This window comes from Podarcis melisellensis, assembly GCF_964234715.1.
Source record: "Podarcis melisellensis genome assembly, chromosome: 1".
Lineage (NCBI taxonomy): Eukaryota > Metazoa > Chordata > Lepidosauria > Squamata > Lacertidae > Podarcis > Podarcis melisellensis.
In genome coordinates this window covers 115,495,990-115,508,449 of record NC_138528.1, presented here as the reverse complement: position 1 = coordinate 115,508,449, position 12,460 = coordinate 115,495,990, and the positions used below count along the sequence as shown (strand labels likewise).

Sequence of the window (12,460 nt, the reverse complement as noted above, 5' to 3'; positions counted from 1 at the left end):
GGTTGCTCTTTACTTTCTTAGTCTTATTTTCCTCTCTTTATCTCTTCTACCTCCCCACACTCAAGAACCCACTGCCCTAACTGTCTCTCTCTATTACCAACTGCCTTTCCCAACCAGCCAACCCACTAAAACCAACCATCTACCCACCAACAACTCCCAACCAACTCCTCCCAGAACTGGTTGTATAGTCCCACTGACTCCACCCCCCTGGGTCCTGTCTGTGCAACCTATTTTACTATTTCCCCTCCAGCACTCTCTCATATATGTTAACGTCACAGTCTCTTTCCCACAAACCACCTCCAGATATTTACTGAACTGCAGCTCCCATCGTGCCTGACAAGTGACATGATGGGAGTTGGAGTCCGAGAACTTCTAAACATTGACTAGTCCTGTGCTGGGGTGCTGAGCATTCTGGGGGTATTACCCGTGACAATTTCATCACAGATAAAGGGAAGGTTTGGCACGGAGAATACATATGTGATTTCCCCCACCCGAGCATGATTCAGATGTATAAAACTTATTTTTTCCCCTATAGTTTTTTGCTGCCCCATAGTTAATTTTCTGGGCGGCATACATCAAAACATAAATGCAAATACAACATTAAAAACTAACAACAGCAGAGATAAAAATTACCATGTAGGTTACCAGAACACTATAGGATCTTATGGGGAAATGTCCCCTTGTACCAACAGAAGCAACGTTTGAATTCAGCCTTTGTCTCTTAGCAGGTTATGTTACTTTTGTTTCTCTAAATTGGAAGCTGAACTTGTGCTGAACGGGACTCCCAAAACCTAGCTAAGTGAGCATTGTTTTTGGAAATGCCCCGAGGATGGTGTTTATTGAGTGGAAGAGAATTAAGAAATACGTAGAACAAAAATAAAGCAGTATGAAGAGGACTTTTAAGGAGTATCAGAATAAGACGCTAAGTGGTGACATTGTGGGTGTATTATTAAACCTTTCTTGTTTCACAATTGCTTGTGATTTGCTGTAATCCTCAAGAAGCTAACTTGGAAGTCAGTCCAGGTGATTCAGATGGTTTGCTTGTGAGAAAATATGCTCAGAATTGCAACCGAAGGAGTTAGTCTAAAATAAATACAGTAGGATATGCTTCCAAGCACGATAATAAGACTTGTCTGGATGAATACTTCCAGAATATAGAAGCACTCTAGAAGCCAGGCTTTCTGGTTCTTAGTTTGTCCCCCCTGCCCAATCAAACTGTGAACCTCTTCTTTTCTAGTTGCAAGGAATACAAAAACTTGAATTCCTTTTTCGCTTTGATCATGGGACTGAGCAACGTTGCGGTAAGCCGCCTCACAATGACATGGGAGGTGAGTGCAGAGTAAATCCACGCCTTTCATTTCTTCTTTTGATTTTTCTGCTTTTGCACATCATGGTAAATCATCATTGACAGTTCACCACGAATGCAGAGACTTCTCCCAATTTGCTCCTCCCCTATCGGGAAGAATGAACCGCGATCCCTAGCTGAGCATTACGTCTGAACCAGGCACCACAGACCACAAGATGAAGTCAAGATTTCCTTTTCCATTCATGGTTTGTTCAGAGCAAAACAAGTCACGGTTCCTAGTGATTTCATCACACTAAGCCCTGGGATAGTGGTTCTGTGCCATTACTTGTGCTAATGGAGGAGTGAAGCAGCAGTGATCTCTGCATTCACTGTAAACCATTTACCATAGTTTACAGTTTCAGTGGAACCAAACATAAGAAGGGCTGTGCTGGATCAGGCCAGTGACCCAACCACAGTGGTGCCCCGCTAGACGAATGCCTCGCAAGACGAAAAACCCGCAAGACGAAAGGGTTTTTCAGTTTTTGCGACGCTTCGCTAGACGATTTTCCCTATGGGCTTGCATCGCAAGACGAAAGCCCATAGGGAAATCTCGGGGACCTTTTTTTAAATGCTGGCGGTGGGGAGCAAAGCCTTCCCCCCCCTCCGGACTTCAGAAGAGGTCCAGGAAGGCCGGCGGGGGCGAAAGGCTTTGCTCCCCACCGCCAGCATTTTAAAAGCGGTCCGGGATAGCAGGGAAGCGCTTCCCGCTATCCCGGACGGCTTTTGAAGGCAGGCAGGGGGGGCAAAGACTTTTGCCCCCCCTGCCTGCCTAACCGGGGGCTTTTAAATCGCCCCGGGACTGTCCGGGGCGATTTAAAAGCCCCCGGACGGCTTTTGAAGCCTCCCCCCCCGCCCGGCTTCGGGGCATCATCCCGATGCCGGGCGGTGGGGCAGGAACGCCTCCCCCAGCCGCCCGGCTTCTGGGCATCGTCCCGATGCCGGGCGGTGGGGCAGGAACGCCTCCCCCAGCCGCCCGGCTTCGGGGCATCGTCCCGATGCCGGGCGGTGGGGCAGGAAAGCCTCCCCCAGCCGCCCGGCATCGGAACGATGCCCCGAAGCCGGGCGGCCGGGCGGGAAAGCCTCCCCCCCCGCCCGGCTTCGGGGCATCATCCCGATGCCGGGCGGTGGGGCAGGAACGCCTCCCCCAGCCGCCCGGCTTCTGGGCATCGTCCCGATGCCGGGCGGTGGGGCAGGAAAGCCTCCCCCAGCCGCCCGGCATCGGAACGATGTCCCGAGGCCGGGCGGGAAAGCCTCCCCCCCCCGCCCGGCTTCGGGGCATCATCCCGATGCCGGGCGGTGGGGCAGGAACGCCTCCCCCAGCCGCCCGGCTTCGGGGCATCGTCCCGATGCCGGGCGGTGGGGCAGGAAAGCCTCCCCCAGCCGCCCGGCATCGGAACGATGTCCCGAAGCCGGGCGGCCGGGCGGGAAAGCCTCCCCCCCCCCGCCCGGCTTCGGGGCATCGTCCCGATGCCGGGCGGTGGGGCAGGAACGCCTCCCCCAGCCGCCCGGCATCGGGGCATCGTCCCGATGCCGGGCGGTGGGGCAGGAACGCCTCCCCCAGCCGCCCGGCTTCGGGGCATCGTCCCGATGCCGGGCGGTGGGGCAGGAAAGCCTCCCCCAGCCGCCCGGCATCGGAACGATGTCCCGAAGCCGGGCGGCCGGGTGGGAAAGCCTCCCCCCCCCGCCCGGCTTCGGGGCATCGTCCCGATGCCGGGCGGTGGGGCAGGAACGCCTCCCCCAGCCGCCCGGCATCGGGGCATCGTCCCGATGCCGGGCGGTGGGGCAGGAACGCCTCCCCCAGCCGCCCGGCTTCGGGGCATCGTCCCGATGCCGGGCGGTGGGGCAGGAAAGCCTCCCCCAGCCGCCCGGCATCGGAACGATGTCCCGAAGCCGGGCGGCCGGGCGGGAAAGCCTTTGTCCCCCCTGCCTGCCTTCCCAGGGGCTTTTAAATCGCCCCGGACAGCGGAGAAGTCCTCCGCTGTCCCGGGCGATTTTAAAATGCCGCCCGCCAGAAGAGGTCGGGGGAAGGCTTTTTCCATAGGAACGCATTAATTGATTTTCAATGCATTCCTATGGAAAACCGTGCATCGCAAGACGAAAAACTCGCAAGACGAAGAGACTTGCGGAACGAATTAATTTCGTCTTGCGAGGCACCACTGTAGTTGAGAAGCCCTAAATGGCCTTAGTCCAGTATATCTGAAGAAGCGTCTCCACCCCCATCGTTCTGCCCGGACACTGAGGTCCTGCGCCGAGGACCTTCTGGCGGTTCCCTCACTGTGAGAAGCCAAGTTACAGGGAACCAGGCAGAGGGCCTTCTCCGTAGTGGCACCCGTCCTGTGGAACGCCCTCCCACCAGATGTCGAAGCGAACAACAACTACCAAACTTTTAGAAGACATCTAAAGGCAGCCCTGTTTAGGGAAGCTTTTAAGGTTTGATGTATTACTGTATTTTAATATTTGGTTGGAAGCCGCCCAGATTCTCTGCCTGAAACCCAGGATAGCCATGGCTAGTGAACGGGAATGCCAATGAGCTCAATGGACCTAATGGCAATGAACTCAGCACAAGGCAACTTCCTATGTTCCTGTGAGGGAGCTGATGGTCATTTAAAAACAACAAGTTGAAAGTCCCCTGTAGCTCAGAGAACTAGTGTATACATTTGTTGGAACCTGACCTTAGTCATACGTGTTCCAGTAATGATAACAAAGGAGAGAGAGAGAGAGAGAGAGAGAGAGAGAGAGAGAGAGAGAGAGAGAGAGAGAGAGAGAAACAGCGACCTTTGGTCCCAGAGCTAGCTCAGATTATATGTGCTAGTTCATATTATACAGCACCTTCCGGAAGAGCGCACTTGAGGAACGATTGGCCTGTGTACACATTGCAGAGGTCTGTTGTCCTTTAATGTAAATAATTTCGCCAGATCACTGCTCCCAAGGATGTCATTTTTTATTTCTTAAATGCGCTGCACTAAAGATGAGGCCGACGTGAAACTTGAAACAGATGTGTCTTCTTCATCCCCCCCCAAAAAAAACCCCAAACAAACCCTGCAGATGAACGCTGGGAAATCCACACTGACATGTGGATATTGCTGCTCCATAACCTCTGCGAACCAAGAGAAAATCTCTCTGGCATTTCCCAGGGTATTGGGGGTGGGGTGGGGTGTATTTTGGATCCCAAACGGCTAAAAGCTTCGTGGCTCTCTATTTATAATCTGGTTGCTAGGAGACTTACTGTATTTCCCCCCCGCAGCTGCATTGTTGTAAACCTGTGGCAAAAGAGCAAGTCTTTTTCCATCTCGGGCCTGTGTTGTAGGAACTGTGCGCTGGGGAAATTCAGTGCGCCGCACACACAGTTCAGTCCATCTTGATTCGATTACAGGCTTCCCACATGTGTGCTTGTCTCTTTTCTTGACAGAAACTCCCGAGCAAGTTCAAGAAGATCCATGCAGAGTTTGAAAGCTTAATGGTAACTGGCTTAATGCTTAAGTGCTACCTGGATTCACCCTGGTTTCTGAACACCTGATCTGAATTTGTCTATTTCCCAACGTTTTATGTGTCCTTGTGTGACTTTAAGGAATTTATGAGCCCACCACAGCACTGATAAAACAAGCATGTATGACGAATAAATTATACTCTCAGGGAGCCTATTATGAGAAGATGTATGCCCTACTTAAAGTCGGCCTGGGAAATTTAGAAAACTTTATCATCCCTTGATATTTCTGCTAGATTCTATATTCCAACCAGCATGCATTATTGTTACAGATTTACGGTTTTAGAGCTTTATAGAGATGGCTCAGCGAATGTATACAGGAGAAGCATGCAACAGTTCTCTTCTTCAGATAAGCACACTGTTTAATAACCACACCTCTAGCTGTATTTTCCCTTTTGATAATAAACACCTCTTTTGTTAAGTAATTACACTCTCGTCAGACAGCACGTAACTTATAAGGAACAGGCAGCTAATGAAATGGATGGTTGCTATCTTTCCAAAGAAGCGTTGAAAGAAGACTATCCTTATTATGAATGAAGCATAAATTAGGTTATGAAATTATTACTTTTAAAAAAAACAAAAAACTGTTAACTAACAAGTATTTGTATTTTGCTAAATACTTGCACAGGTCTGACTGTGTCTTTTTCTCCCCAGGACCCATCAAGAAATCACAGGGCCTACAGACTGACGGTAGCTAAACTGCAACCTCCCGTTATTCCATTCATGCCTTTACTCATAAAAGGTAACTATCTGAAGGGGGTGAAGAGCATGCAATAATAATGATGATGATCTCAATTTTGCAGAAGTCCTAATAAAGAAAAAAGTTCTTTCATAAATCTAAGCGTTATTGTCTAAATGTTACTTTTTTCTTTTTCTTTTCCTTTTTACAAGTACCGGTAATTGCTTTGAATGGGCAATAGCATGTAGGAAGTGAGAAATTTGGTCTATCTTCTCAGTGTCTGGATATCTATCTATCGATGTCGGATTAACTATTGCCAGTTACACAGGTGGTGCCTTTATTTGTATTGCAGACATGACATTTATCCATGAAGGGAACAAGACCTTCATCGACAATCTAGTGAACTTCGAAAAAATGGTAAGTAGGGCATATTACTAAAGCAAGATTTTCTGCAAACCCGGAAGTGACTGTTCCGGTTTGTAAAGTATTTTTGGAAGCCGAAGATCTGAAGGGGCTTCCATGGCTTCCGACTGGCTGCAGGAGTTTCCTGCAGCCAATCAGAAGCCACACTTTGGTTTCCAAACATTTTGGAAGTCGAACGGATTCCGTTTGACTTCCAAGGTACGACAGTATACTGTATTGTTGCTTTTATGTATACCACTTGGAGATTTTGAAATCCTAAGCAGTTTGGAAATGCTTTAAAGTGATTGGCAAATAAATGAACCACTGATTTAATTCCATGGATCTAGCATAAAAAACATATTTTAAAGCTACTTGCCCCTTGCAGGTTAGTGTTGCTCATCTATATACTGCCAATGAAACCACAGCAAGTTCTCTTACCAAAATCATTATTTATCTGCCTAATTTCTCTCAGTAGTTAATTTTGCTGGCAGATGCCAATGGTTAGGCATATTCTGATCTACCTGGAATTTCCTGCTTCCTTAGGAAACGGACTTCCTTGACGCACATCAGTTAATAGAATTCTACTGCTTCCTTTTTCTCTTTTTTTCTTTCACTTCTCGCTCAGACTACCTGTTCTCCAAATCAGCCTCTAGAGGGCAGCCTCTCACATACCAAGTCAATGGATTGTGTAATGGCATGTTAATAACACTGTACTATTTATTATTATTATTTTTAAAAACCCCACGTATTTTAAAACTATTTCGATTTTCCTAATGGATTTGGTACAGCATGTTGAGCAGGCAGTGGCATCCCTGGAGCCCGTAAGGACTGTCTGCATTAGACCACAGATTCAGAGGCCTTTTTGTCTGAATTAGCACCCCTATAGTACGACAAAGGCCCGGTTTTTTTAATGTTGCAGGTCTCTAACTTTAAGCATGCCAATGGAGCTCTTGTGAACGGATGGTTTCCTGTGCAAATAATAAAATAATAACCATAGCAACAAAATATTTTGAATATTAGTAAAGTGTAGCTGTCTGGAGAAATTATTTATGAGGTAAATAATATTTTTTTTAAAAAAAAAAAGGTCAGGAAGATAAAGGCCTTAGATTTCCCCTCACATGCCCATTTTCTACATACAGGGAACATTGGTTTTTGCCCGAAAGACTATTCAGTACATCCCAGAGATGAAGGTTTGCTGCTTCATCTGCTGTTTGGGAGAGTTGTGACTTAATCTGTGCCAAAAATCAAGCCCAGTGTGGCTTTAATTCCCCACCACCACCACCAAAAAAACAACAACAGAAGCCACTTTTGCAAATTGCCTGATTCTGTGAGGCTGCCATTCACCTGTCAGGCTAGTGAGTTCTCCAGGACGAATTATGCAGTCAAATATTTGGCACCGGTGCTGTCGGGGGGGGGGGGGGACTAGAGGCCTAGGAGGACAGGCCTTCTCTGTCTTTAATAGCTGCGCTAAAGAAAGAGTCCTGGCAGGTGCCACTTTTCATGCAGGAATGACAAAAGCTGCTGAAATTTGCCTTTTTGCACAACTCCCGAAAGGCTCAGGAGTCCTGGTCAGGGTTTTTTTTTTAAAAAAAAAATCCAGTCTTCACTAACCTACCTGTCACTTACTGACACAGCATCTTCTCCCAGTCCTGTTTTGCCTGATCCAGGCAATGGGGATAAAATGCAGCTGCAAAACTGTGGCTCCTTACCTGACCAAGAAAAAAAATCAAGGCTTCTGTTGTAGGTAAAGGTAGACGAAGGACCATAGCTGTCAAACGTCCCTTATTTGGCGGGACAGTCCCTTATCCCAGCGCCGTGTCCCGCTGCTGTCCCTTATTGATGATGTCCCTTAAATTTCCCGGGTTTCAAAGGAAGCAGCTCCTCTCCCTCCCTCCCTCCCTGCCGGCCAGGGAGGAGGGAGGCTCCAACTGTGTTGCTTGGCTGCATTGCTCACCCAGTAAGTAGTCTAAGAACGACTGGGGGATGGAGCTTGCATGCCTTGTGCCGATCAAATCGGCTGCGTTGCCTGGGGACTCGCCTTTGCTCAGCGCTTCCCAGCGGAGAGGTGACAGTGGTTTTCCTTGCTTCATCCCCTTTGCCGAGTTGCTGTGCTGTGGGAACCACCGCTTGAGGCTTCGTTTGGCTGCTGGCTGGGCTTTCTGCCTTTGGCTCAGAGGGGCTCAGAAGTTGAACATACCTGTGCTGGGAAAATCCCTTATTTTGGCTGCCAATCCCTTATTTTCGAGGCTGCTGGTCCCTTATTTTCAAATCTGTAAGTTGACAGCTATGCGAAGAACTGCAGGTGCATAGCTGGGGGCCTAGCTAGAGAGTTTTGCCTTTATGCCTGGAGTTGGCCATGAGAGGAACATGCCTTCCTGATGGAAAAGCAAGATGCACAAGAACAGATTCCACTGTTGTCCCTGTCTCTCTCCCCCCCCCTCCCCAAATTCCTTGCATCAGGAAAAGAGCTTCTGGTGGCACTTATCTAATGTGCTTCACGAGAATATCGCTGTCATGGTACTTGCTGAAAAGCAGCCCATAGGGGCATTCCAAGACGCCTCTGCAACACAAGCTTCTCCATCCATGGCCGTACAAAAATAGTGCCACCAACCACTGGTTCTCCTTTTTACTGAGACTCTTCACCCTTGAGGTGTGAAATGAGGATTAGCGAATTTGTGCATATTGGTTTTCAGGTTTTATGGAGCTGAACAAAAGGAATCCACGCACTGATCCTTATGGGGGGGCGGGGGAAGAGAGGGCAAGCATTCTTTCGTTTTTGGAACATAAAGATTATGCAAAAAAAAAAAAGTGAAGTATGTGACTTAAACCCTTAGTGGTTTTTGTGTGGTGTGGTATGAATATTTATAACAACATTGGAGCCTGGGTCTAGGAATGGATTAGCAGAAAATGTCCTGGCTTGCTGCCACTATTCTAGCCTGCCTGCAAGCTGAATTGGAACTGCAGGGTGAGGGTGTCGAGATGACGGGGCGAGCCTGGAGAATTCATTGTAATGTATGGTTGGCTCTGTTGTGGAGGGATCCAGATTTAGTGCTGCATAACTTTCCAGCAATGGAGTTCCAAACCACACTGGGAAAACTTAAACTATTTTTTTTGGGAGGGGGATACAAAGTTAGCAAACAGTTTGATGGTGGGGGTTGCATGTGTGTGAGTGTTGTTGGGTTGGGATTATTATTATTACAGCCGCACCTTGGACCCTGAACACCTTGCGAGTTGAACGTTGTGGCTCCCAAACCGGTTTGCAAACGTTCTTTGGAACCCGAACGTCCAACGTGGGTTCTATGGGTTCTGATTGGCTGCAGGAGATTCCTGCAGCCAATCGGAAGCCACACCTTGGTTTCCGAACGTTTTGGAAGTTGAATGGACTTCCGGAACGGATTCCGTTCGACTTTTCCGAGGTACGACTGTATTTTTTTTGCAGAACTTTGAAGTCTTTGTTATCCCTTAGACGTTTGAATTTGTAAGTAGAGTCAACAATCTGCTGCTGGGTTTCCCAAACGTGGGTCTCCAGCTGTTTTTGGACTACAACTCCCATCATCCCTAGCTAGCAGGACCAGCGGTCAGGAATGATGGGAATTGTAGTCCCAAACATCTGGAGAGCCACGTTTCGGGAAACCCTGATCTTCTGTTTCCCTTGTGAAACATTACTAAGGCCAGCTTTACAACCAGTTTCAAAGCCAGATTCCTAAATGAAAAATAATAAAAAGAACCAGATTTATAACCATAAATTAAAAAAAAAATGCAAAGGGTCCATGCATTGTACAGTTATATGTTTTCCTGAGTTGTATTGGTCTGAAAGAGTCATTGGCAAGCATTCCTCCTTGGTACAGTACCTTTCGGTAGATGTGGCTACGGGAATATTGTGTTTGTGTTCACTGCTGTTTCCAAATGTTTGGTACTGCATGGTTTTTTAAAACACTCCCAGGTAAATGTAAGAATGAAACATAAATAAACACCTGTTCAGCATGGAGGAGGTCACTGAAAAGATTTTACCGGAACAGAAAAAGGATTAAACAAATTGATTCAACGGATAGGACAGCAGAATCTTGTCTCCTTGTTCACAAGCAGTGTGTTTCTGAATAGCAGATACCTTGGGGGCAACAAAAAAAGGAAAGCAAATTGTCTCCATGTACTATCAGCCTTCTTCAAGCTGGTGTCCTCCAGGTGTTTTTTGGTTCTTTTTACTACAACTCCCATCATCCTTGACAATTAGCTATACTAGCTGGGGCTGATGGTCTTTTTGTTTCAAAGCTTCTGGAAGACACCAGGCTGAATTATAAATACGAGCCTTGGTTTGATCTCACATGGTGATTTGCTTAGGTTGCATACAAACATTATTATTTTTTTGTCATTCTTGCTGGAAGAGCATCAGAGAGCTTGTTCAGATACTGCAGAAAAGCACGTGTGGGGCATTTTGTCATTTCTGAACATAGGTGGAGCAGTCCATCTATAAATGCATCCCCATGTTAAAAAAGGCATGCCTATAGAAAAGTAGGGCTCCTGGAATGAGGAGGAAGTCTAGACTAAACCCTTTTTAATTCTGCCAGGCTTGCTTGCCACATGCAGGACGATGGTTTTAATATGGTTGGCTATTATTTTTTCCTTTCAGCGTATGATTTCAAAAACCGTTAGGACAGTGAAATTCTGCCGGAGCCAGCCTTTCAGTAAGTATCAAAATATGTGTGTTGTTACTGATACAGTTGTTCCCTCTATGCCACAAGCTTATAGGCTGCGAACACAATCTGGAATTACAGCCTATGTTAGAGGCACAATCTAATTCTACTGAAATCAGGGTGTGCCTCCTGAGTCATTTTACTAGAGATATCAAGGTTTTGGGGTTTTAATCAGGTTACCTATGGTGATAAAATAATGCACACCGTTCCCCCAGTGTTTGTGAAAAATAACATAGGAGAACTAAACGAAGCACCAATTTGTGGGACGAGGATTACAGAAGAATGCTGCAAGGTTAATTTGAAAGGGACGGAAGGACGGGGCTTTGTGAATGTGGCGTTCTGGCTTTGCATGTTTATATATTATTCTGCTGGTGGAAGGCTGCGTGGCTTGTCTTGTTCTGCTCAGATTTGCGTTTGACTAAGCGTACCAATAGCACATCACTTCTGTTTCATCAGATCCCGACGCATCTCTGGTGAATAAGAACCATCAGGATGTCCGGAGTTACGTTCGGCAATTAAGTGTGATTGACAACCAGAGGACTTTATCACAGATGTCACACCGGCTAGAACCACGACGTGCTTAAAACCTTTCAAGTGATTACACCTTCCCCTTTCCCTCCGGTACAAGGTCATTTGTTCGACTTCCTGTGCTACTGCACTGCCACTGCAAATATAAGCAACAACAGATTCTAACATCTTAGGTTATTAACGCACAATGGTACCTGCCTTCCCTGAGAAATAACAGAGGCTGTTTGAAGAGGTCGTGAGCTGTAGCTGGGAGATTACTGGTGTTATATATATACTTCTGGTTCGTTTTGAAACACACGAAACGTCTTGTATATAAAACAAATCTTTATTTAAGAAATTTAAAAAAGGAGGAGAGAAAAAGAGGACACCAAAAACAAAATGGTATAACAGCTGGTGAAAAGTTGAACCTATAACTTCTGCCGTTTCCAGTGAATGTATAGGTGGGTTCTCTTATCTAATAAAAGAAATAGCAGTATTTTCTAATACGTTATCAAATGGAAGGCCAACTTCTGCCCTTCGTTTTGCATGTTTGGCTCTCAAGAGCATCAGTAGCAAAAGAAAAATTAAAAATAAAATACCTAATGGCAGAAAACAAGGTACAGTTACGAATTGCCATGGCTTTAGTATTCAGAGAATAGTCAAAAAAAGCCTTTCCCTGTAAGAGAATTATATTTTTTAAGTCAGCTCTTAACCACATTTGCCTTACTACAGTAGAGCATTCTGGCCACTTAAGTTAACCTGAGCATTGACTGGGCCTCTAATACTTAGGTACATATTTGTTTACATTTCATTTCCTTTGGGATTTTTCTTTAAACTGCCAATCAGGATTTTACAAAATGCCAGGAAAAAAGTAATGATCGTTTGGGAGAAGAGGGGGGGGGGAGCATTAAAAACTTGCAAAAAACAACAACAACCCACAAAACTTCTTCAGAAAGAGCACAATATGCACAACATCTTTTCAAAATAATAATGTTTCTTTTTTTCCTGGGCACTGAAACCTTCGACAATCAGCTACACCTTTGGGCTGATTAGGTTTGTCTTTTCTGGATTTTAAACTTTACAAAATATCCTCCGATTTTCAGGAACCGTTTTGCACTTTTAAGTAGGCAGTATACAGAAACGTCAAATCTTTGTGAGGATTATTTATTTCTTTACGTGTTCGTTGTTGCGCCACAACAAATTACTTTAATCTTGTTTTATTCAGCATGTAATTGAAGTACAATTTGGTCTTTGTACTGTACACGCTCTACATTTCATGGCTACGAGGAGTGTGTCGTATGTTTTATGTAAATAAAATGCACTGTCTTCATTAAACGTAACTGCCGATGAAA

General features: G+C 46.3%; 1 protein-coding gene across 5 annotated transcripts in view; it reads left to right on the top strand.

Annotated features, from left to right (window-relative positions):
* The window catches only part of RAPGEF4 (Rap guanine nucleotide exchange factor 4), a 164,215-nt gene extending 151,755 nt beyond the window's left edge, over positions 1-12,460 (top strand). For all 5 annotated transcript variants that reach the window (XM_081912218.1, XM_081912216.1, XM_081912217.1 and 2 more), the window contains 6 exons: positions 1,238-1,328; positions 4,755-4,805; positions 5,484-5,571; positions 5,861-5,925; positions 10,538-10,592; positions 11,058-12,460. In XM_081912218.1, coding sequence (XP_081768344.1) covers positions 1,238-1,328; positions 4,755-4,805; positions 5,484-5,571; positions 5,861-5,925; positions 10,538-10,592; positions 11,058-11,185 — 478 coding nt within the window. In that variant the 3' untranslated portion in view covers positions 11,186-12,460. The remainder of the gene's footprint in view (positions 1-1,237; positions 1,329-4,754; positions 4,806-5,483; positions 5,572-5,860; positions 5,926-10,537; positions 10,593-11,057) is intronic.